The sequence below is a fragment of the Lissotriton vulgaris genome, chromosome 6 (assembly GCF_964263255.1).
Source record: "Lissotriton vulgaris chromosome 6, aLisVul1.2, whole genome shotgun sequence".
In the NCBI taxonomy this organism is placed as follows: domain Eukaryota; kingdom Metazoa; phylum Chordata; class Amphibia; order Caudata; family Salamandridae; genus Lissotriton; species Lissotriton vulgaris.
This window is the reverse complement of record NC_141694.1, coordinates 496084249-496108424: the sequence shown is the minus strand read 5'-3', so window position 1 is coordinate 496108424 and position 24176 is coordinate 496084249. Positions and strand designations below refer to the sequence as shown.

Sequence of the window (24176 nt, the reverse complement as noted above, 5' to 3'; positions counted from 1 at the left end):
AACCACCTTGAAGACCATGAAAAGCATCCACTTCGGAGGACCCTCAGACCCCTGCCCCCACTACATATAAAACAAATGGGTTTGCTTGATTTGAACCGCACATCACAAGGTTAAGCTAATTGTAATATGGACATAGGTAAATGACAGAAAGCAACGGTGGCTGGGGTGTTCAAAAGGTATACGACACCTACCCACCAAAGTGTCATTCAGTCCCAGGATTCAAATGAACCCAGGTCAAACATATATATGCACAACACCTGAGCACACCAATATCATTATTTCAAATTTAGGTAATATAAGTATTTTTCTAGCAAAATCAGTAAAGTCTCAGCGTCCTGTATGTTCTAAATCCAGAAAGTCTCAAAGGAAAAACAGGGAGTCCAAACAAATCTTCTTAGGTTGAGGTCTGGTTTGATTTTAATTTCCACAGTTCACAAGAGAAAAGACGCCTCGGCCATCGCACCCGAACTACGTTGGAAAATCAACTGCTCCTTCAAGACCGCCACCTTCCACGACGACTGGAAAAACGCCTTTGTCTCCCCTTCCTGGAGAAACACTCCACGGACCCACGGACTCCACGGACCCGACGACCACAAGAACTGCTTCTATTCACAGTCAAGATCATCGAAAAGAATGCCCCTGCATTAAGGGCTTTACACTGGCTCCCAATAAAGGAGCGAATCCATTTCAAGACTCTTTGTCTGGTTCATAAAACTCTCCATGGGAACGGCCCCCCCATTCTGAAGGATATGATCAGACCATACATTCCATCGAGGCACCTTCGCTCTAACCACCAAAACCTCCTCATAACGCCCAGGACCAATAAAGTCCGGTCTGGGGACCGCCTTTTCTCCCGAAACGCGGCGAAACTATGGAACGCCCTACCACTATCACTTCGTCTAGAACCCAGTCTTCTGGTGTTCTGAAAACAACTAAAAACATCATTGTTTCCTAGGCCATAAACCAGTCTTCCCTTTTCCTAGTCTTTGCATCAATTTCCATCCTTCTTCAAGCGCTGGGATGCTTCCGAGTAGCCATGCGCTATATATGAACCTTCCAATTCAATTCAAAGACAGTCAACACCCTGCTAGCAAACTTCGTTGTAGCTAACAACCTCCTGGCCATCTCCCAATCCAGATTCCGAAACAACCACAGCACCAAGACCACCCTACTCGCAGCCACGGATGACATCCCCTCCCTCCTCGATCAGGAAGAAACAGCAGTCCTCATCCTCCTGGACCTCTCGGCTGCCTAACACGATCCCCCACCTCACCCTAGCCACCAGACTCCACGACGCCGGAATCCACGGCAAGCCAGTCAATTGGATATGCTCCTTCATCACCAGCAGAACTCAGCTGGTCAAACTCCCTCCCTACCTCTCCGGAGGGAGGGAGCCCTACCCTCTTCAACGTCTACATGGCCCCCTTCGCAACTATCGTCCGCAACCACGAGCCCAACATCGTCTCTTATACCGACAACACCCAGCTGATTCTCTCCCTCACCAACAAACCCAATATCACCAAACACAACTTCCAAAAAGGGATGAAAGCCGTCACCACCTGGATGAAGAACAGGTGCCTCAAACTCAACTCAGAAAAGACAGAAGTCCTCATCCTTGGCTCCACCCCCTCTGCATGGAACTATTCGTGGTGGCCTTCCGCCCTTGGAAATCCCCCCACTGTGACGATACACCCACGAAACCTCGGCATCATACTAGACTCATCGCTCACAATGAACCGCCGTATCCTTGACCAGCTTCAACACCCTCCGCATGCTTTGAAGGACTTCAAGATGAATCCCACTGAATCCAGAAAAACTGTCACACATGCATGCACTCATCAGCAATAGACTTGACTATGGCAACGCTCTCTATACTAGTACCAAACAAGAAATTCCTTTGCAAACTCCAGACTGTCCAGAATGCCGCAGTCAGACTGATCCTCAACATCCCCTGTCGCAGTCACATCACCCAACAAACACCTCTGCGATCTCCACTGGATTCCAGTTGAAGACTAATAACCTTCAGCCTCCTCACCCATGCACACAAGGCACTTCACAACACTGGAGCCGCATACCTGATCATCCGCCTCCTCTTCCACGCATCAAAAAGACACCTACGATCAGCCCAGCTCTCTCTGGCTACTGTCCCACATAAGAACAAGACGAGAACGGGAGGAAAGTCCTTTTCCTACCTGGCAGCCAAAGCCTGGAATACCCTCCGCCTGCAACTCCCGCATTGCCCTAGTTCAGAAAGGACCTCAAGAACTGGCTCTTTGGATGACCTCATAACTCAACGGAGCCACCCCCTCACCCCCAGCGCCTTGAGACCCTTACGGGTGAGTAGTTGCGTTTTACCAACCTTGATTGATTAATTGATTGATTGATTGATATTATGCTGTTACCCATAACTTTTACTACTATGCTACAGGTTGTTAAAAACCATGTTTTCTCACCCATTGCATCAGGCCATAAACCTGGTGTTCACTACTACGGAGCTGATGGAACAGGCAAGAATTGGAAAATACGGTTGTGTGACATTACCATACCTTCCTTCACCACGGACGTCTTTACATCGCACATTCTACAACATATACCACTACCACGCATTTACATTCATTCACATTAGAAACAACTTCACCACACATTCCACTACCACGCATACTTTTACCACGGTTCCTATCTCTGAAAAATTCTATCACAGTTTCACACTGCCACCTACTGTTTAAAATGTATACATTAATTTGTAATATTTAATTACATTTGCCGTTTACACATTTGGTAGTATTTGAACATATATTTTGATGAGGGGGGTGGGGGGGGGGGGGGGGGGAGGGAATTCCCTTTTTTAATTATCGTCAAATGTGTGTTTTTGTCTTGCATTGTAATTGGCTTGCATGCCAACAGTCTTTACGATGTGAAAAATGTGTGGAAAATGTACTACGAAGTAAAAACTTCAGAGTAAAAGCATTTTCCCCCGAAAATTAATCAGCCTCACACAATCCTACTTAGAAGAGGTGAATAAAAGCAGCATTTTACCTCCAGAGACAGCTGACCCTGGAACTGGCTAACTATCGATAAAATAACTGTGCTCAAACTGGTTGGTCAAGACTTTGATAATCTGGCAGCCAATTGGCCTTTGCATGTACTTTAGAGGCCATACTACCAAATCAGCCCTTTTTTAAAAATGTTTAGCCGCTAAAGTCGTTCGTGGTTCTGTAGCAGCCATTTTTTAAAGTGGAGAACAAGCACTTTATAGCTACGCCAGCTGAAGACTCTAAGCTGCTAAACATGGTCCTCAATTGTCTTGTCATGTAATGTAGTTGCTAATCACTCAGTACGGGTCTGAGAGCTGAACCCAGGACTACCATAGCCAGTATTTCAGCTGCGTTTAAGCACTTAAAAGCTCTGTTTGCATTTAATTCAACGCCGTTACATTTCTTCCTTCTCTTAGATCTACCAGATTTTAAACATTTTGCCTAAAAATCCAATCTGTTTTAATGAGTCTCTTGGCAAATGCACCGAACATTCGGTAACCATGTATCTGTGAGAGACATATCTTAGTTGTAGATTCCTTATCTTTAGAATTTCCCCCAAGCGGTAGTCTGGATCCGAAGAATTTTCTTTAGCAGTACCCCTGGGCGTCAGTAGGTGGCGTCGGTCGACTCTGTGTCCGTTGTCATGGTTGCAGAGATGATGTTCTGGAGGCTACTTAGACTTCATCCCTGCGCGGTGACGTCAGTTCTGACACAACTTTCCATGCCGTAAGTGCAGAGCCATGCAAGACACTGACCACTGGTGCGCCAAAACTAGGGCCCTCCCTGTATGGGAGTCCCTATCCCTAGAAATCAGTTTGCGGGGAGGATGGGTGGGTCAGTAAGGAAACTACAACTAACATATATCTCTTACACATACATCGTTACTGAAAGTAATTAACTTGTTCATCAGAAAGAGACAGTTAGTTGTAGATTCCTTACCATCAGAAAAGATACCCCAGCAATACCATCCCCGGAAGAGGGTCAGCGAACCAAGTTCAGACAAAAAAGTCCTGGAGGATCGAACAGGCAAAATAGCTGTCCCTCCTGACTTGGCTGTCCTGGCAGTAATGTCTGGTAAATGGGTGCAGCGATGCCCATGTTGCAGCCTGGCAGATATTGAGTGGGATTCCACGTGCCAATGCAGTGGTTGCTGCTGTAGCCCTTGTGGAATGAGCATGCGACCCCACTGGAGGATCCTTCTCAGCTAAAGCATAGCAGATCTTTATGCAAAGGACAACCCATCAAGAGATGGTACGTTTTTGAACAGCCCGGCCTTTCTTGGCACCTACACATCCAATAACGAGTTGATCATCCACCTTGAAATCTTTTGTGAGGTCAAGGTACAATGACAGCACACATTTAAGGTCCAGACGGTGGAGTCTCTCCTCCTCCTTGGAAGGTGCGGAGGTGGTAAAAAGTGGACAAAGTAATAGATTGTCCTACATGAAATGGCGTAACCACTTTAGGAAGAAACAAAGGCCTCGTTCTAAGCACCTCTTTCATCAGATGCACAGAGAAGAAAGGGGGTTTGGAAGACAGAGCTTGGAGCTCACTCACCCTGCAAGCAGCACACATTTAAGGTCCAGACGGTGGAGTCTCTCCTCCCTGGAAGGGTGCAGAGGTGGTAAAAAGTGGACAAAGTAATAGATTGTCCTACATGAAATGGCGTAACCACTTTAGGAAGAAGCAAAGGCCTCGTTCTAAGCACCACTTTCATTGGATGCACAGAGAAGAAAGGGGACTTGGAAGACAGAGCTTGGAGCTCACTCGCCCTGCAAGCAGAGGTGATGGCCACAAGGATGGCAGTTTTGAGAGTAAGGAGCCTGGGAGAACAGTTATGAAGAGGCTCGAAGGGAGCACACATAAGATATGTGAGAACAAGATTCAAGTCCCACTGGGGAATTATGAAAGGAGATGGAGGAAATAGATGAGCAATGCCCTTAAAGAAGCTATTATCAATAGGAGACTTGAATACGGATGGTTGATCTGGCAGCTGAAGAAAAGCAGAGATAGCAGCAAGATAGGCTTTGAGAGTGCCCAGAGTAGAGCCCTGCTGGGGAAAAGAAAGTATATACAAAAGAACCTCTGAAAGAGGGGCAGAAAGGGGATCCACAGCCTTTGCTGTGCATCATGCCAGAAACTTGTTCCATCTACAGGCGTTTATCGATTTAGTGGAGGGACGCCTGGCTGCCAAGATGACATTACAGACTTCGGGAGGAAGGTCAAAAGCGTCAACTTTTGCCGCTCAATCTCCATGCAAGGAGGAGGAGACTGGACAGGTTCGGGTGAAGAACTGTCCCCTGCTGCTGCGGCAGAAGATCCACCCGAAGGGGCAGTCAGATCGGAGGATCGATGGCCATACTAAGGAGCTTGGGTTACCAGACTCTTCGTGCCCAGTCCGGAGCCACAAAAATAATTTGGGCCCGGTCGCACTTTATCTTCTTGAGCACTCGGGGCAGAAGTGGTACAGGCAGAAAAGCGTGCAGGAGGCGCCAGGTCGACTCGCGCGAAAAGAATCACTAAGTGAGTGCTACCTTGGAAACACCAACGTGCACTACTGCCGACATTGCCAGTTCTCTTCGGTGGCAAACAGATCTAACCAAACCCTGAAAGAGACCTTGCACCACCTCCAAATGAAGACGCCATTAGTTATCGGCCAAGTACCAACTGGTCAGTTCGTCCAACCTGGTGTTCAGAGAACCCGCCAGGTGTTGAACCACCAGGGTCATGCCCTGATATTCCAGTCATGTCCAGAGGTGGAAAACCTCCTAACAGAGGGTCCATGACTCCAGCCTGCCCTGTTTGCTGCAGTACCAAATGGCGGTGGTGTTGTCTTTGAACACCTGCACCACTTTTCCCTTTTAGAGAGGGAAGGAATGCCTTGTGGCTCAATGATTAGAGCGGCAGACCCTGATGTAGAGGTCTAGCCCGGGACCAGGGTTCAATTCCCCGCCTCTGCGGGTCTTGGGCTCAAAATTCCACAGACCTGATAATTCTCGCCTCGGTGCCTATTCCAATCATGGAGTCCCACTCTGCAACTCTGGGCAATAGCTTGCTTAATCTCCACAACGCTAAGGCCTCCACCTTGGGGGTGCCCAGGAGTGGACGCCTCACAGGGAAAGCCAGGATGGGTTCCACAGCGGTATTTGTAAAAGCGCCTTGAGACCCTTGCGGGTGAGTAGTGCGCTATACAAGTATCAATTTACAAGTATCAATTCAGTGTAAGTCAAATTGCCGGGAATTCTAGCAGGTTGATATGGAATCTGGACTCCGCCGGAGACCAGACGCCTCTGATCTCTGCAGCGTCCAGATGGCCGCCCCATTCCAGGATTGATGCATCTGTCACCACTGTTAGATTTGGTTGGAGAAAGGAGAGGGATCTGCCTCTGAACCAAGCTGGGTTTGTTAACCACCACTGCAGTTGTTGTGCAGTTCCCTCTGAGATCTAGATGTGGTTGGAAAGATTCCCCTGATGCAGCACCCACTGGAACTTCAGGCCCCACTGAGGAGCCTGCATATGCCATCTAGCATAATCCACTAGCATAGTGCCTATGATCTGACAAGACCGCAGTATGGAAATAGGTGTCCTGCAAGTCCAATGCCACCATTTAGGCTCTGTGGGCAGACTGGACCTCAGCCAACTGGAGCATTTTGAACTTTTCCTTCCGGAGGAAGAGGCCGAGGGTCTGGTGCCCAAGAAGGCCTTTGTCCTTCTTGGATGGAGGGGTAATCTGGAAGGAGAGGGAGTAGCGCCTTCGGACAATTTGCAAAACCCACCTGTCCAACATGATGGATTGCCAGTGGAGCAGGAGGAGATGGTGAATATTGCCTATAACTGGCAGTTGATGGGCGTGAAACGTTGAACTAGAAAGGTTTGGAGGCTGCGGCAGGGGGAAAGGGTGGACTGGTCCGCCTGCTGGCTCCCAGACCTGCGAGGTCACTGGGGTCCACGGCAACACAGAGGCTGGTCAGCTTGCATGAACCGGTAGCTAGACTGGGTCGGATGTGGTTAGGTACCCTTCCATAGCCACGAAAGGAGCAGGCTGGAGTAAGCGAGAAGACGCAGTGAGGCCCAAAGATTTGGCCGTAGCCCTAGAATCTTTGAAGGAATCCAGAGCGGAGTCTGCTTTGCCGCCAAAAATGCGACGCCCATCATAGGGCATGTCCATCAAAGTTGACTGGATATTCCCCGAAAAGCCAGATGTCCTCAACCAGGTGTATCGCCTAAAGGCTACATACTTGCCAATCGTTCTGTCCAGTGAGTCGTGGTATTCAGTCCTCAACGTGGGGCCCAAAGGCACGCGGTGGAGTCGGGCTGCCCAAAGACCTAAGGCCTCGTAGAACTGATGGAGTTGGGCAGGGGACGCTCCAGCTCCCAGAAATCATCTTGTGACAGGCGCCTTAGGACTTGAAGTTGGCCCAACTTAGGGACATCCCTTGCGCACCAGGAGCCGAATATTAAAAAAAGACATTGACAAAAAGTTGCAAAAAGCTAACCAAAAAATGGCTAAGGGGTAGCTCTTCCCAGATCAGCGCTAGGCTGGCGTGGGAGAAGAAAACTGAAGTCAGCATGAAAAGGTGCCATTGAAAGTAGGCACCGTGACGTCATCCCGACGACCACGATAGACGCGGAGTTGACGCCACTTACCGATACTCAGGGGTACTGCTAAAGAAAACTCTCTGGATCCAGACTGATGCCTGGGGGGAATTCTAAAGGTAAGGAATCAACAACTGTCTCTTTCAGATCATCTTTTTAATGAACCATTGTTCTTACTGAGTTTATGTGTTAGTGTTTCAGCAGTCTGATTATTGCAAGATTTTAATATTGTAAAGATTTGAATTAATCGTACATTAAAGTACACCCACACTTATGTTGATTCATGGTGGTTGCAGATCATATATTATTAAATTTATTAAAAAGAGGAAAATAATTTGTTGGAAAAAAATAATTTGCAGTGTGAAGGCTATTATTATGAAATCAGAATAAGAATAACAAGCACTCCTACATGGAACAGGGTTGTCCTCATTCACTAAAGAACTTCTGGTACCTGGTATGGGGTATGAAGTGCTACAGAAATACAACTGCAAATACAATACAAAATGCATAAAGAGTATAAAAACATTATGGTTGACTTGGTCAATATAGCAAACCTTGCAGAAGCCAGCAAATATAAATAGGACAGGGTTATGTGCAACAATAATGTACTTACGATACCCATGAAATTGAAGAATGTTAATAATCCTTCCGCCACCGACCACGGGGTCTGGTTAGTTCCCTCTCACTCTCTCTCTTGATTTTGTTTTGCTCGAATCTTTGAGCCATCAAACAAAGCTCTTCAGGAACTTCCTGATAAAGATATGTTGTGAAAAACAATTATAGGAATCAACTAGCAGCATTCCCCATCCCAGCGCCTTCAGACCCTCACGGGTGAGTAGTGCGCTTTACAAATGATATTATTGATTGAACTAACGTCTTAACACAGTTTGAAAATGAAAGCGTCAATTACAATATCCACACCATTTGTCATCATCAAAATGTAAAACATATAAAAACACTCCTCAGCTTAACTTGTGAAACCAATTTAAGTTGCTGTCAACATGGTTAATGTCAAAGTACACAGAAAAAAAAAATATACAACAGCTGAAGGTTCCAGTATAGAAATTAAACTAATTATTCTAAATTGCTGATCTATAATAATAATAATAATAATAAATGAGTTTATAAAGCGCCTGGTTACACCCACCGGTGTGTCCCCGCGCTATGGTGAGAGGAAGAGCAGTACCAAAAAACACTGGCCTGGTCGGAGAGTCACTATTGACACGAAAACAAGTAGGTTTTAAGACCTTTTATAAATTTGACCTCTGATGACTCCGTCCGGAGGCTCAGGGGAAGTTTGTTCCAATTCTGTGCCGCCAAGTGCCGAAAGGACCTGCCACCCAATCCTGGGCTTCCTGACCTTAGGTACAAGTAGCAGACCAGTCACACTCGATATAAGGAGCCGTGTGGGCACATATCGTGTAAGTAGATTCCTCAGATCGGAGGGGCCAATACCCTGGGTGATGCGATGGCATGTATAGAGTGCCTTAAACAGCACTCTTTTCCTGACTGGGAGCCAGTGCAGGGAGGTCAGAGCTATTTTGGAGGCAGTCCTCCTAGGTTGCATAAGGACTAGTCATGCGGCTGCATTCTCCAGAGTCTGAAGTCTACTCATACATTTGACAGTGGCACCCAGATAAAGTATGTTACCATATTCTAGGCGAGACATCACAAGGGCGTGCACCATGGTCTTTCTGGCATCAATAGGGAGTAGGCCCAGGGTTTTCCGCAGGGCCTTAAGGACTCCAAAACATGTACCCACTACGCACCTGATTTGATGTTCGTAAGAGCGATTAGAGTCCAACCATACACCCAGGTTCTTTATCTGAGAGCACAGCGTGGGAGTGGGACCCAGACTTGAGGGCCACCACGCCGACGACTATACTGATAGAGCACCCCCACCACAAGCACCTCGGTTTTATTTCCATTACGTTTCAGGCAGTTGTTGTCCATCCAGGAGGAGAGCTCCTGCACGCATGCCATAAAATTTGAAGCTGCCAGATCCGGTGCCTGTGATAGGGAGACAACCAGTTGAGTGTCATCGGCGTACGAAACAAACCTAATCCTGAAGCCCTCCACTAACTCCGCCAAAGGAGTTACATATAGATTAAACGGGGTCGGGCTCAAGGCTAATCCATGTGGCACACCCTGTCCCAGTTTGGTGGTTTGGGAATAGTGAATGCCCTGCCTAACCTGGAAGCTACGTTCTGCCAGGAAGGATTGCATCCACTTTAGAGCCGGGCCTGAGACACCACCCTTATTCAGACACTGCAGCAAGGTGTAATGAGCTACAGTGTAAAAGGCGGCACTCCGGTCCAAAAGTGTCAGGGCCATTGTTTGGCCTGCATCTACTCCTTGTCTAATGGCTTCAGTGGCAAGGAGCAGAGCGGATTCTGTCGAGTGTAATGCACGAAAGCCAGATTGAGAGGGGCGCAGAAGGCTGGATTTCTCGACATGTGCCATCAGTTGTTGGTTAACCACATCGCTGCTGCACATTTTCCCCTCCGGTGCTGAAGAATTCAGATTTACATCATTTTATGACGAGCTCAGCTCGTCATCAGCACAGCTCCACTGTGCCTCATGACGAGCTGAGCTCGTCATGAGCATGGAAAGGGTTAACTACCTTCTCTACCACTTTAGCCAGATAAGGAAGCAGCGAGATAGGTCGTACGTTGTAAAGCTTATCAGGGCTGACATTCTGTTTCTTCGGTAGAGGAAGGACAATTGCATTCTTCCAACTACCTGGCACTGTGTGCGTTCTGAAGGATACCTCCAAAATATGCCTGATGAAGGGCTCAAGAATGGTAATGCTCTCACCCAGCATTTTGGGTGAGGCAGGATCTCTAGATGAGCCGTACTTCACACTTGGGCAAATTTTAGTAAGCGGCTAGGGGGGATGGGGGGTTGGAGGGTGGAGGAGTGGGGGAGGAGCAGCGATACTATCCATCCTATTACTGTTCCTAGCCCCTTCAAACTGTTCCACAAACTCATGTCTCTTCTTCACAGCCACTGGAAAAGTGGAGTACATTTTCTCCACTCTCTCTGAGAAGAAATCCGCAACTCGGTTGCAGGACTCAACTGAACCCGCAATCGGTGTGGCCGTACACACTAGGGAGGAGATCTCCTTATAGATCTTAAATAATTATTTCGTGGAGTTTTCCGCTGCCCCAATTCTATCCTGAGAGTATATGGCCTTGGCCCTTCTAATAAGCCCATGATATTTTTTCAGAGTTTGCAAGTACTCCATCCTATCCTGGGTTGGAAAACCCTTTCTCCATCGCCTCTCCAGATGTTTACACTCAGCTTTGGCCAGACGCAGTGTACTATTATATCATGGTGCAGATTTATGAGCTCTGCATACGATCTTATCTGGTAGTAATGTAGTGTAGTTCCTAGTTTCCCACTAGGCCCTGCGCATTGGAATAACAAACAGTAGTATTGACGTAGAAGTGCGGATCTTCCAGGCCTCTACTGACTATGCTAAACTTAATTGGGTTTGTTACCAACTAGCTCAGAGGTCACTTGAAACTTTGACTGAAATAGGAAGTGATCAGCTTCCCTGGCACAGACAAGAAGGGATTCAGTTTTCCAACAACCGTGCAACATGACAACTTTGCTCCTCAGATAAAGAGTCAATCTCTAGGGTCGTGTGAAACAATAGACAGTTATTTTACTCAGTCAGGTTAGTGCAGATTACTTTCACAATATGTAGAGAATAGAGAGACGGGCGTTTGTCAAGAAAGGGTTAACATTTATTGAACAGTCTTTCTTCTCATACAAGAGAAATGTATTGCCACAATTGCAAGACTTGTTATTATAAAAAGTACGTACAGTAAGATAAGTATTGCGAGATAATACTGTAAAAGCATTAATATGGTTTCTTAGCCATACAATGGTTTAAAAGTAATAAAACATATATACATTCATATATACATTAGGCTAAAATACTCAACTGGTGCTTCTAACTACGCCTACCCCAGTGTACCTGACCTAAGCCTAATACGTGGGAGGGGAGTAAGTAAGTAGCTTTAGTTTAACTTGGTTTTGCCAAGGTTTGCTTCAAGAATTCTCACTAAGGGTTTAGTCAACACCATACCTCTGAATAGAATGATGGAGGTCTGGTATCTCCTTCAGGGGAACTCGGTATCCCAGTCACCCGCAAGGGTAGACCAGAAACGCTGGAGATGGATTTCTCTGCAGGAGAAAGACAGCGTCTCTCTTCAGCGCGTCGAGGAGGAGGAGGGGGGACAGCGTCCGCGGGCAGCTGGCATCTGCTGGGCTCTTCGCAGAGGGACGGCTGTTCAGCTCCTAGTTTCACCACACCATTGTTCGCGCTTTAGCAGCGATAATGGTATCAGCAGCTTCGGGACAGCAGCAGCATTAGCGTACTGCAGACAGCTAGCAACAGGCAATTGCTTAAGGCAACGTTGGTAATATTTATACCCGACAGGTGCCATGTTTGACGTAAGTTTGCTGGACATAAGACGTCAATTAAAGATGTCACTAGGAAGTGATAGCTATCAGTTGCTCATTAGAGTTCCATTCTAATCAAAACACAGCAAGCGGGGATTTCCAGGTTTGCTGAGTTTTTATCTTGCTGAAGAACTCGGAGCGTTAATCTAGGAATCTCAGATAGTGACTTCTGCTCTGTCATTGCACTAATTGGTTGCAAAGGAAGGGGCAGAGAAAACTATTCTGGAATGTGGCTCTGTTCGTGTGAGGCCAGAGATGACTTTCTGAATATCGCACTTGAACGGTTATGCCAATATAGGGAATAAATGGATTTATAGCCGAATAGGAGCATAAGGTCACAGTATCGATCAGGATCCTAGATAAGCACACAACACCCACTCCACGGGTTCATGTCCATCAAATTACTAAAACTAGAGCAATAAGATGCATGTGTAACATTGCCCACCCCAAAATACATAAAAGCATTTGAAATAGGCGTATATTGTAATACGTGAAACTTATAGGTACTGTACGTTTTTGAAGCATAGAAATCATTCAAAAATTATAGCATATGAAATCAATGAACGATTATGCAAAAAGAATTACACATGAAATCTCTCTGAAACAGAAGAAGGGCGAGATAAATCATCACATATAAATGCATTGCAATAAAATGTGCTAGAGGCTGGTGTAAAGTTATTATGTCTCTAGATGTGTTTAGAAATAGAAGTTTGAAGCTTCTGGTCTCTAAGAATAGTTTTTACCTTAAGCAAAGAATCGATCGTGCCAAAAAGGGTCAATATTAAAAAGTGTTCAATTCAAAAGAATTAATGCTTGAACGGGGAAATAGAGTTCCAACGCTTTTAGCAGTTTTTGTTGTTCAAAACTGAAGGCCGAATTCAGAGTTCATGGGAACGCTGTGTGTCGGACAACTTCTCCAAAGTTATTGTTTCTGTTCGGGTGAGAACATCATATCAGACAGGCTCTCAAAGAATTGGGCTACAAAATCAGGTGACAGTTCAACCAAATTCGATAGTGCTGTAACTTGGCAGGTGTGAGAATGATTGCTGTCATCATAGTCAGGATCAGCAATGCTCACAGAAGGTCGTACCTGGGTGATGCTGCTTTTGTCACTCGCTCCACTGTTACCACCTAGTCGTAGCACAGGAGTCTCAACGAATGCCGTCATCAGGATTGGTAGCCGCTGGGGACAACACAATGCGTGAGCCGTTATCGGACTGAGCAAAGTATCGACGTCCATTGGTACTGCTGATGGAAGTGAAAGACAGATGTCCAACACGCACTCATCTCCGCATAGCATACATCGAAGTACCGGTAAGATACAGTTCTGCCATATAGGTCTGAATGAAAGGAACCAGGTCATGTTTAGATCTCTCAGCCTGGCCAATCCAAGGACGTTAGTTATCCTGTCCCGGTAGCGCATTGCTAGGATTGTCTCTTCCATTCCCATGGGAGCTATGTCTGAGCTTTGGCTTGCCATAACGAAGCAGGACGGTCAAAAATAAAATGCCTGCTACAAGTCCCAAAAATAAGGGTATGCCGCCAAAAACAGAGTGGACAAAATTTGGAACGATTCCCAGAATTGTTTGAAAAGGTGTTAGCAGTCCCGTAAAAATCGTCTTAAATATGCCTGGGATGCCTGTGGCACTAGACATGTTAAGGAGTTGGCTAAGCATTTCTACGAAATGCACGGGGCAATTTGTTTATAAAAGTTCATGAACTTCCGTAGCTGTCCTTGCAACTAGAAGATCATACGTCTCTTTTGATGACGTTATGGGCACTGTTGTCTGTAAAAGCACAGACTTCATTTTGCTTAAAGTATCAATTCGTATAGAATAGAGATTCAGACGAGGCCAGATGGGAGTCTCTGTGTCTGCAAGCCCGCTCGGAAACAATGCCAGCATACAACATTTGACCATGGATGTTACGCTTACTAGATAACTTTTCCCTGGAACAAGGCCACAACATCTGTGATCCGTTCTAAAAATGTAACTCCCGTTTGCAAGTTGCATAAAGAAGGGCTCTATCTGAGTTGCAGGTGTGAGTAGCTGGTGGCATGAAAGGTTGTTAGAATTACCTTCACAGGCTCCATGTAAATTAATACCCTGGCACAAAAGTATACCGCTTAGTGAATGTTTACAGTTTTCACCACTAAGAAATACATTTTTGTCGCTGTCACTATAGCAAGAATGTGTGTATGGTAATTTCCATTCTGATTTTACATATCCTTTACCCAATCGTTCATACTGGCCAGTAGGTATGTACTTAAGGCACTTTTTAAATCGGAAAGTTGTTATCGGAATTGTGATAATTCTGTGTATTATCCATTCAATGACAGGACTTTCTGACATTGTCAATGGTAATATCTCAAGTTTTTCGATGCTCAGGATTGTATAGTCTGCTCCTTTCTGTGCCAAACTGATTTGTTTGTCAGTAAGGTTAAAAATGGAAAATAATGACGTTGTGTTGATTAAACGCCAAGGCACATAGCCTGAACGAAGATTTTGCAGCGTCCAGCCCAATTGTACAATAGAATGTAATTGAGATTGGCCATGTTGTAACATTAGCAAGTCTCTGTCTATTACATCAAAGGCAGAAGACACAATATTGTCCAACGAATATATTCTGGAGGACAGAGTCATTAACCCATTGTCCACTACAGAAAGTGATTTTTCCAAATTAATACGATCAATTTCTCGTATTTTTTCAGCTGTTTCAATTTGTGTGACTTTCCAAGCCTTGTTGTACGCCGCATAGATACTGGTCGCTATGAAACACTTTTGACGCTGTTTGCGTGGTCCAAGAATGAAATCGCGCAAATCAGCACCATCTTTTAGTAAAGACAAGTGTTGCTTAATTTCAGCCAGTGTGGATGATGTTAGCCATTCGAGGCAGAGTTTCCCTCCACTGTATGTTGTTACTATCCCTGGATGTTGTCTCTGGGAGTATCTAGGGTCTAGTCTGGTCATTTTTAACCCCTGTGTTTTATTCAGGAACTAACAGCCCGTCCCGACGTTGTCCGGGAGCAATTAGGCTTCAGGGCCCCTGCCCGCCCGACGTTGTCCATGGGTCCCCCGGAGCCTTCCTCCATATATTACAGTATTATACCTCTATGTTTACTTTGTACGCTTTTGTAACCTGCACACGTCACTTTTTCCTCCTGTAATGCAGTATTATACCTCTATGTTTATTTTGTACGCTTTTGTAACATGCACACGTAACTTTTTCCTCCTGTAATGCAACGTTTGGCTCACTTTTGTAATGCTCTGTTTGCTTCCTCTTGCTCACGATGTACACTTTTGTAACCTGCACACGTAACTTTTTCCTCCTGTAATGCACCGTTTGGCTCACTTTTGTAATGCTCCGTTTGCTTCCTCTTGCTCACGATTGTCATTTTTGCTTCATTTTTCCGCCGCTCACCGCTCCTAAATATCTAAATAAATAAATAACCTACCTCATCCGTCGCTCACCGCTCCTCCATGCCTGTCCGCCACTCCTCACCGCCTGTCCGCCGCTCCTCACCGCCTGTCCGCCGCTCCTCCCCGCGCCATGTCTGCCGGTCCTCCTCGCGCTCCTGGACGCCGTTCCTCCCCGCGCTCCTCACGTCAGCACACACGTCGCGGCCGGCGCTTCTTCCAAGGATCTACTTTTTTTTCGGTACATTTTTTAAATAACGTATATTTATTAAGTTTATATAGCCTATGTCCATCTGCACACCCTCACGATTACAACCATGTATCGGGTGTGTGGATTGGCGCTGTGGTTCCCGAGTTTACGCGCCTCAAAGGTTCAAAGTTCTTCCTTTATAATAGTAGTATAGATCTATCTTGACAGTTGTTTGTGTCAGTAGGCCAGATTAACCACTTTTCCCAATCAGGATGTGTTCTGTTAAAATGTAAAATTTGTGATACGTCTAACTCAATATCTGCAGTTGTATTTTCAGGTATTGGCTTTGGAATAGACAGTTTTTTAAGGTCTTTGATCTTAGCTAGGCCAAGACAGGATGTTTGGTGTATTGTGTCATTTAAAAACATAATTTGTTCTGGTATCATGCAGGTTCTGAATAGTGCTTCAAGGCCTTGTACCTGCCAATCTTTTGTACCCCAAATGGTTTTCGTTTCAATGTTATTTTTCCAATAATCAAAACCAAATGTCATCATTTTTTCATAAAATGCTTCTGAATATATCAATTTAGAATTTGTCAGCATTGTTTTCATTCCTGTTTTATCTAACAGTTTGTAATTAAACGTTTCTGCATCACTGGTGTTAAACCCTGAGAAGTACTTGAATTTCTCAAAAAATGCTTTAGAACTGCTTTTAGGTGGTGTAGCACAATGTTCCCATTGATTATACATAAAAACATTTCTAGGCTGTGCAGATTTATGCAAATAATGATCACCATAATGTGTGTAGCAGAATGTCTGCTCATAACTAGATGAACCTTGTAAATAATCATGATCTGTGAATCTAGCTGACATTACTAAATCAGACATCATGTCATTAATACTGTTAAAGTCCCAATCATCAGATAATGTACTAGGTTTTACAAAGTCACTTAAGGAAACCTTCAGTTGATGAGGATACTTCAGGATCTCGACCGGACCATAGATCTCATAGTCAGTTTTCTCCCATACTACCCCACCAGGTATTGGAATTGCTGTGACATTTACTGTTGACAGTTCTCTTTTCTTCACGTGGGATGATCTGTGTGGCTTCAGGACTAAGTTGATGTTCTGACTTGCTGTGTCCATTGTACTATATTTTCCCTCAATGAATTTTCCCAAACAAAGTACCATGATGAGCCAAAGCAGGAGGAAAAATACACCTAGACCGAACCAGAACTCTAGCCAAGGGGAAATAAGGTAGATTTCCTTCAGTTGATGAAAGAGTTCCGTTGCTTTTTCTTTAAAAGTCTTTTTTGTTTCTGGCATCACTTCGGGGTCGTTTTGATCTTCAGAGAAGTTGTCGAAGTTGATGAAATAACCAGAGGCAGTTCTGTCAATTGTTGGGCTTGTTCTTTCAATCTGTCTTTCGGTAGCATTTTCTGATGCCACATTATTGTAGACTGGTGTTTCTTGACGAACCGTTTCAATCTGTGTCTCAAGAGCCACGAGTTCCATGGCATTATTGCATAGTCCTTCACTGTGCACTGCAGGCTGATCGAATGTGATTAGTCTTTCAGTTTGAACCTCTTGGATTGTTGCAAGTTTGGGTATTCTGTTGTTTCTTGGGAGTCCACTGGGCCTACTGTTGATTATAGGCCACATAGTTGTGGTTTTACCAGGTAGATAGACACGACTCTGTTCTCCTTTTTACTAGCAAGGGGCGGTAGTACTACTGATCTTGTTCCGGTGACTGCTAAGACAGGTACTGCTTTTCTGTAAGAAGGCCCAAATTCCTTCTTCACCGCGATTTCTTTCTCTGACTAGATCCCCAATCTTTGGAATCCAGACAGGCCTTGCTGGGGCTGTTGCTTGTGGTGCCTCGTCAGTGGTAGATGGCTGTTGCTTTAACTTTATGTTGCTTAAGGATTTTCTTGTTTCATTCAGTTCCTGTAAAACAGCCAAACGATCTTTGATGTCAAAGTCTGTTGTTTTTTCTTGTACCACTGATATCTGACTATCGAGGTCCTGAATTTTCATTCTAATTCCGAACAATAGTTCGTATGGGCTGAAACGTTTTAGAGATTTTCTTGGCAAATTGTTAAGACTGGACTGGACACTTATTAGATGTTTGACCCACCAAGCGCCTGAACCTAATACCTTCGCTGTTATAGATCGCTTTATGTCTCGGTTTTTTCTTTCAACCACACTATTCCCTTCGGGGTGCGACGGACAAGAATACCGCAACACAATTCCCATGCTGGCCATGGCCTCCCTATAAGCTCGAGAGCTAAAAGCAGGACCCTGGTCAGAATGGAACGTGGTAATTGCGTGTGTGCCGATAAAGACTCGCAAATCGTCGAGCGCTGGAGGCCACATTTTTTAAGTGTGTTTAGCCTTAAGGATGTACAATGGGACGCGCTTCTCTTCTTTGATTGCGCAGATAGACCGCCTTATGCTGTCTATCAGGGTTCCTGAAACTACACTGGCCTGTTCCTTACTGCGATCTCTGTTGCAGTTTTCACAATTTTGAGCAAAACATTGTATATCTATGCTCATTCCTGGCCACCAGTACTCTGATTGTAATTCTTTCAGAGAATCCTTAATTGTTTGATGTCTCAGACCCAACCCCATGTGTGCTTCCAGTAAGAGGAAGCCCCTCCTGCTCCTGTTTGGAATTACTCTGTCCCCCACTCCAGGGATTCGAGCAAAAGGAACGGAGTTTGCATCGATTATGTATGCATAATTGAGTGGATAGTTCACGGGTAGTGCTGCACAGTCACCTTTTACGGTCGTTTTTACTGCCAGCATGGTTTCCCCGTCTATGTATTTTTCTGTACGCTTTTTAGTGGCTACGGAAGCCGGTTTAGTTGCTTCCGCTATGGCTGTGTAAGCCAATGAATTCCCTGCAACGTGAACGCCATCACGTTGAAGACTCTGTGCGTGTATCACGTGAGTCTTTTGTAGTTCTTTGTGTAAAAGAGCTACCTGTTTCCAGAGCAATTTATGCTTTATTGTGGCACCTGTGTCATTTTTGTAATCGTTTTCAATCCAGCTCTGCAGCTTATTGTTGTAAGAGTTGACGCAAAAATGAGAATCACACACGATAAGTGTCGGGAATTCACGTTCTGCATTTTCGAGCGCCATCTTTAAACATCTGATTTCAGTTCTCTGAACCGAACAGTTTCTTACAGATTCAGTTTTTGTTACTTTCGGTCTGAATTTACCGCACAGCCAACGACCTTTAACAATCGCACAGGCTGCATCGTAGGATTTGCTCTCTACGTTGAAATGTTGTACAAATCTATCTGTATAGGTTATACAGGCGTATTGTGGGAGAGGCAGAAGTTCGATTGGCAGAGGATATTCTTCTTCATACTCTAAATCATTCAGTTCTTCGAATTGCGGGGCGAAATAGTATTTCACATCTTCCGCTCCTAGAGAATCTACACACTGTATCCATTTCGGATCCAGTGACACTGTAGGCAGGTTTACTCGGCTGAATAGCGCCTCGAAGGCGGATTCCGCTGTGAGGATATTAATCCTTTTGCCGTGTGCTAGTTCTCGTTCATTTGCTAATGCAATTTGCACTGCTTTCACAGTTCTTTCTGTGTTACTGAATGTTTTTTCTGCTTGTGTGTACAAGTGAGATTTTCATTGAAATTGGTACCTTTTCTCCCTCATTAGAGGTTAGGTACGTGAATCCGCATCCTCCTGGGATGACTCGGATTACAAGATCGCGTGTGTTGTCACGTGTATCTAATTTTGTTTTAGCTAACATGTCTGTTTGCAGTGATCTCAAAATTTCTGTGAGTTTTTGAGTCCAATTGATTTGTTTAAAATCAGGTTTAATTAGTTCGTAAAGAGGTTTAACCCTTTCTGCGTAATTTTAGGATGTAAGTTCTTCCGAAATTCAGAAAACCTAGTATGGATTGTAAATTTTTCAGCGTTTTTGGAGCTTGGAGTACAGCGCACTTCTCTAAGAAGTTATCCGCTAGGCTTTTTACTTCACTTGATAATTCGTATCCTAAAAATAATACTGTCAGATGGGCAATTCGAGACTTTTTAAAGTTGGATTTTTAACCCTCTGCTGCGAACCCAAGTATAATGGTGTTCACTCTTTTCAAGTGAGTATCCAAGTCGTCGTCTGTGAGATAGATATCATCTACGTAAGACAATGCCTCATCATCATATATTTGTAGTAACTCTGTTACTCTAGCTGAGAATAGTCCTGGGCTGTTCTTGAACCCCTGTGGGAGTCGACAGAAATTTTTCTGCGACCCAAATGCTGAGAAAGCGGTCAAATATCTGCTTTCTGGTGCAATGTTTTGACAAAAGAAACCATTAGATATGTCTAATGTCGTTTTATATTTTTTCCTAACTATGTTGTTCATTAGGGCTGCACTATGCGAGTTTTGTACTGCAAAAGTTTTACAACATGCATTAAGGTGTCTGTAGTCCAAAACTAGACGATATGAATTGTCTGGCTTGGAGACAGGAAACAAAGGATTGTTCATTTGAGAGGTGCATGTTTCAATCACCCCCTGGTATTCAAGTTGATCTAAGATCTCCCTGACTTGTTTTTTAGCTTCTTGCTTAATAGGATACTGCCTTTGGGCAGTTGGTTCACTTTTTAATTGGATTTTGTGGGGAGGAGAGTCCTCATCCCATCCTACATGATTTTTATATAATGCCGGTGCCTGGGCTACTGCCCATTTCCTTGCATAAGTATATTTTTCGTGAATCGGAATGTGATTCGAGAAGGCAGGCATAATCATTTCTTCGCCACGAGGGCACTCCCTGACAAACTCTGGGGGCCAATCTTTTTCAGCTAACAGAATATCATAGCCTTTTGAGAGTTTATCCCAAAATAGACCCTTTATTTTCCTAGTCTTATCAACCTCTATACGCAATGTTATTTCGTATATTTTATGGGGCTCGCTAAGTCTGGTGTTGGCAGTTTCAACCTGAATGAATTCATTCGTGTCCACGGTCTCCAGATGACTCATCAGGATCTTGCGGGCTATACTGATTTCTGCTGCACTGTCCAACATTGTCAATGCCCACTCCCCGTTTTTCAACTGTGTCCTCAGTATTCTCGGCATGGTTGATTACTCTAATACTGGCTACCTTCTTTTTTGGAAATTGGGATTTTTTACTCTGAGCAGGTTCCTTGTCTTTGGACTTGGTGTGCTCTCCTGGGTCTGACCGTCCTCTTCTTTCCGATTTCTGCGAAAAAGTTCGAGAGGGACGTGTATCAATACTTTGATATCTATCAGGTTTTTTCAGATTATCCCTATTTCTAAGGTTATATCTTTTCTCCCTCTGGGGAGACTGGTGTTCTCGAGTCGGAGTTCTTTCCCTCCGTCGAGGAGACCTTCCTCTGGACTGGAAAACTTTTTCCTTGGGAGTGGATTGTTTATTTCCATCCCAGCTCTTTTTAGGAGTGTTTGAATTATTTTTAATAAATAATTTTTCAGGATTTTCGAGCAGTTGGGGCTTTACCGGTTTTCCACCCAAGCTGTCTCTACCTAATTCTTCATAGCATTTCTCTATGATTCTGGCAAGCTCGACTGGCTGATCTTTTATATCTGTTTCCTTCAACTTCTGGCGGATCGCCACAGATGCTGCTTCTCCCTTTATATTGGCTAATAATATAGCCGAGACCTGCTTGAAGTCTTTCAGTAATTTCATACCAAGATTTAAAGCGGGCTCTGGACCGTATTCATTTTGAATCTGTTTTAGCACTTCTGGTATTACCGCCATAGACGGAACACCGTGTGTTTTTGTGTAAATGGAAGCAAAGACTGTACCCCAAGTGTCACAGTCCTCCACGTGTGGTGCGATTCCCATAGGAAGGCAGATAGTCAAGATTCTGTGTTTCTCTATAGGGGTAGTATCAGAAAATACTGCCTCTATTTGAGTTATTTTCTGTGCTAACCAGAAAGGAATATGTTCCCGTTTTACGGGTGTTTTACTAAGACATGACTGTATGTTCTGTGGTGTAATTTTATTAGTGTTCCCCTGATGAGGGGTCAGCTGTGGTACATTAACAGCTGGTTGGACTGTTGCAGTCCGAATTACATATTGGACTAATTGCCTATGTATTTTTATAAGTGTTTTTAGCTGTACTAACAGCTCTTCCTTTGACATTTTTGCAATGTCAGGATGTGGTGTGTAGCTGGCTAGAAACGGCCACGTTGCTCCTGGTCTACCTAGTGGACCGAGCCTAGTTATGTGATCATTGTGTTTTAGGGCGCCATTAAACCAGAGCAGGAGCTCTTAGAATTTTAGTGGGATTTCAGTCTCCTCGAAAGGAGCGTACTCTTCCCGAGGTTCCTCTATTTTGTAATAGTGAAACTCTTTTGTTGTAGCGTTTGCCGCTGGAAAGTTTATCCATGAATAGAATACCTCTGTCTGCCGATATTCGTGAGTCTCTATCACGAAAATGACTGTACCACCTTGAGGTGTCAGTCCGTTTTCTATAAGTTTTAACGTTATAGATTTTCTCAAGTGGACCGGGATGATAATAGCATCCGGGTCTGTGTGTTCGGGACCCTGCTGAGTCACATCTGCTGCGGCCCCAGTGGTTCCGTTTTCTCCTGGCATTGTATAAATGCAAGGTTTGCAGAGTAGGTCTCCAAGGAGACAAAGATTAGGTGCACAATATTTTGGAACACTGTATCCTTCAACGTTGAATAAACCAGAGCTTTACATAGGAATCTCTTCCTACTGAGTTCGGGCGGATTTTAACCTTTCACCCACTCCAGACGTCTATTGGAGTATTTACGGGAGAAAGGGGTCTGTGTGAAATATGCACGACTGAGTTACTCTAACGTCTTGCGTTAGTTTATCGCCTTACCAAACGTTGGGCGCCATGTAGTGTAGTTCCTAGTTTCCCACTAGGCCCTGCGCATTGGAATGACAAACAGTAGTATCGACGTAGAAGTGCGGATCTTCCAGGCCTCTACTGACTATGCTAAACTTAATTGGGTTTGTTACCAACTAGCTCAGAGGTCACTTGAAACTTTCTTGACTGAAATAGGAAGTGATCAGCTTCCCTGGCACAGACAAGAAGGGATTCAGTTTTCCAACAACCGTGCAACATGACAACTTTGCTCCTCAGATCAAGAGTCAATCTCTAGGGTCGTGTGAAACAATAGACAGTTATTTTACTCAGTCAGGTTAGTGCAGATTACTTTCACAATATGTAGAGAATAGAGAGACGGGCGTTTGTCAATAAAGGGTTAACATTTATTGAACAGTCTTTCTTCTCATACAAGAGAAATGTATTGCCACAATTGCAAGACTTGTTATTATAAAAAGTACGTACAGTAAGATAAGTATTGCGAGATAATACTGTAAAAGCATTGATATGGTTTCTTAGCCATACAATGGTTTAAAAGTAATAAAACATATATACATTCATATATACATTAGGCTAAAATACTCAACTGGTGCTTTTAACTACGCCTACCCCAGTGTACCTGACCTAAGCCTAATACGTGGGAGGGGAGTAAGTAAGTAGCTTTAGTTTAACTTGGTTTTGCCAAGGTTTGCTTCAAGAATTCTCACTAAGGGTTTAGTCAACACCATACCTATGAATAGAATGATGGAGGTCTGGTATCTCCTTCAGGGGAACTCGGTATCCCAGTCACCCGCAAGGGTAGACCAGAAACGCTGGAGCTGGATTTCTCTGCAGGAGAAAGACAGCGTCTCTCTTCAGCGCGTCGAGGAGGAGGAGGGGGGACAGCGTCCGCGGGCAGCTGGCATCTGCTGGGCTCTTCGCAGAGGGACGGCTGTTCAGCTCCTAGTTTCACCACACCATCGTTCGCGCTTTAGCAGCGATAATGGTATCAGCAGCTTCGGGACAGCAGCAGCATTAGCGTACTGCAGACACCTAGCAACAAGCAATTGCTTAAGGCAACGTTGGTAATATTTATACCTGACAGGTGCCATGTTTGACGTAAGTTTGCTGGACATAAGACGTCAATTAAAGATGTCACTAGGAAGTGATAGCTATCAGTTGCTCATTAGAGTTCCATTACTAATCAAAACACAGCAAGCGGGGATTTCCAGGTTTGCTGAGTTTTTATCTTGTTGAAGAACTCGGAGCGTTAATCTAGGAATCTCAGATAGTGACTTCTGCTCTGTCATTGCACTAATTGGTTGCAAAGGAAGTGGCAGAGAAAACTATTCTGGAATGTGGCTCTGTTCGTGTGAGGCCAGAGATGACTTTCTGAATATCGCACTTGAACGGTTATGCCAATATAGGGAATAAATGGATTTATAGCCGAATAGGGGCATAAGGTCACAGTATCGATCAGGATCCTAGATAAGCACACAACAGTAACGGGCCGTGCTATCCAGCACTTCTGCAATACGCCTCTCTAAATTAGAGCATGCGTTTTCGATATCTGTGCCCCCAGGAGGCCCATCCAGGGCCAGAGCCCTGTTAAATTTGTCCCG

General features: G+C 44.6%; 1 protein-coding gene across 1 annotated transcript in view; it reads right to left on the bottom strand.

The window, feature by feature from the left end:
- DDX43 (DEAD-box helicase 43) overlaps positions 1-24176 on the bottom strand; it is a 995487-nt gene that overhangs the window by 50976 nt on the left and 920335 nt on the right. The window contains exon 16 of the mRNA XM_086925221.1: positions 8246-8382. Within this exon, the coding sequence (XP_086781347.1) occupies positions 8269-8382 (114 nt within the window). The 3' untranslated portion in view covers positions 8246-8268. The remainder of the gene's footprint in view (positions 1-8245; positions 8383-24176) is intronic.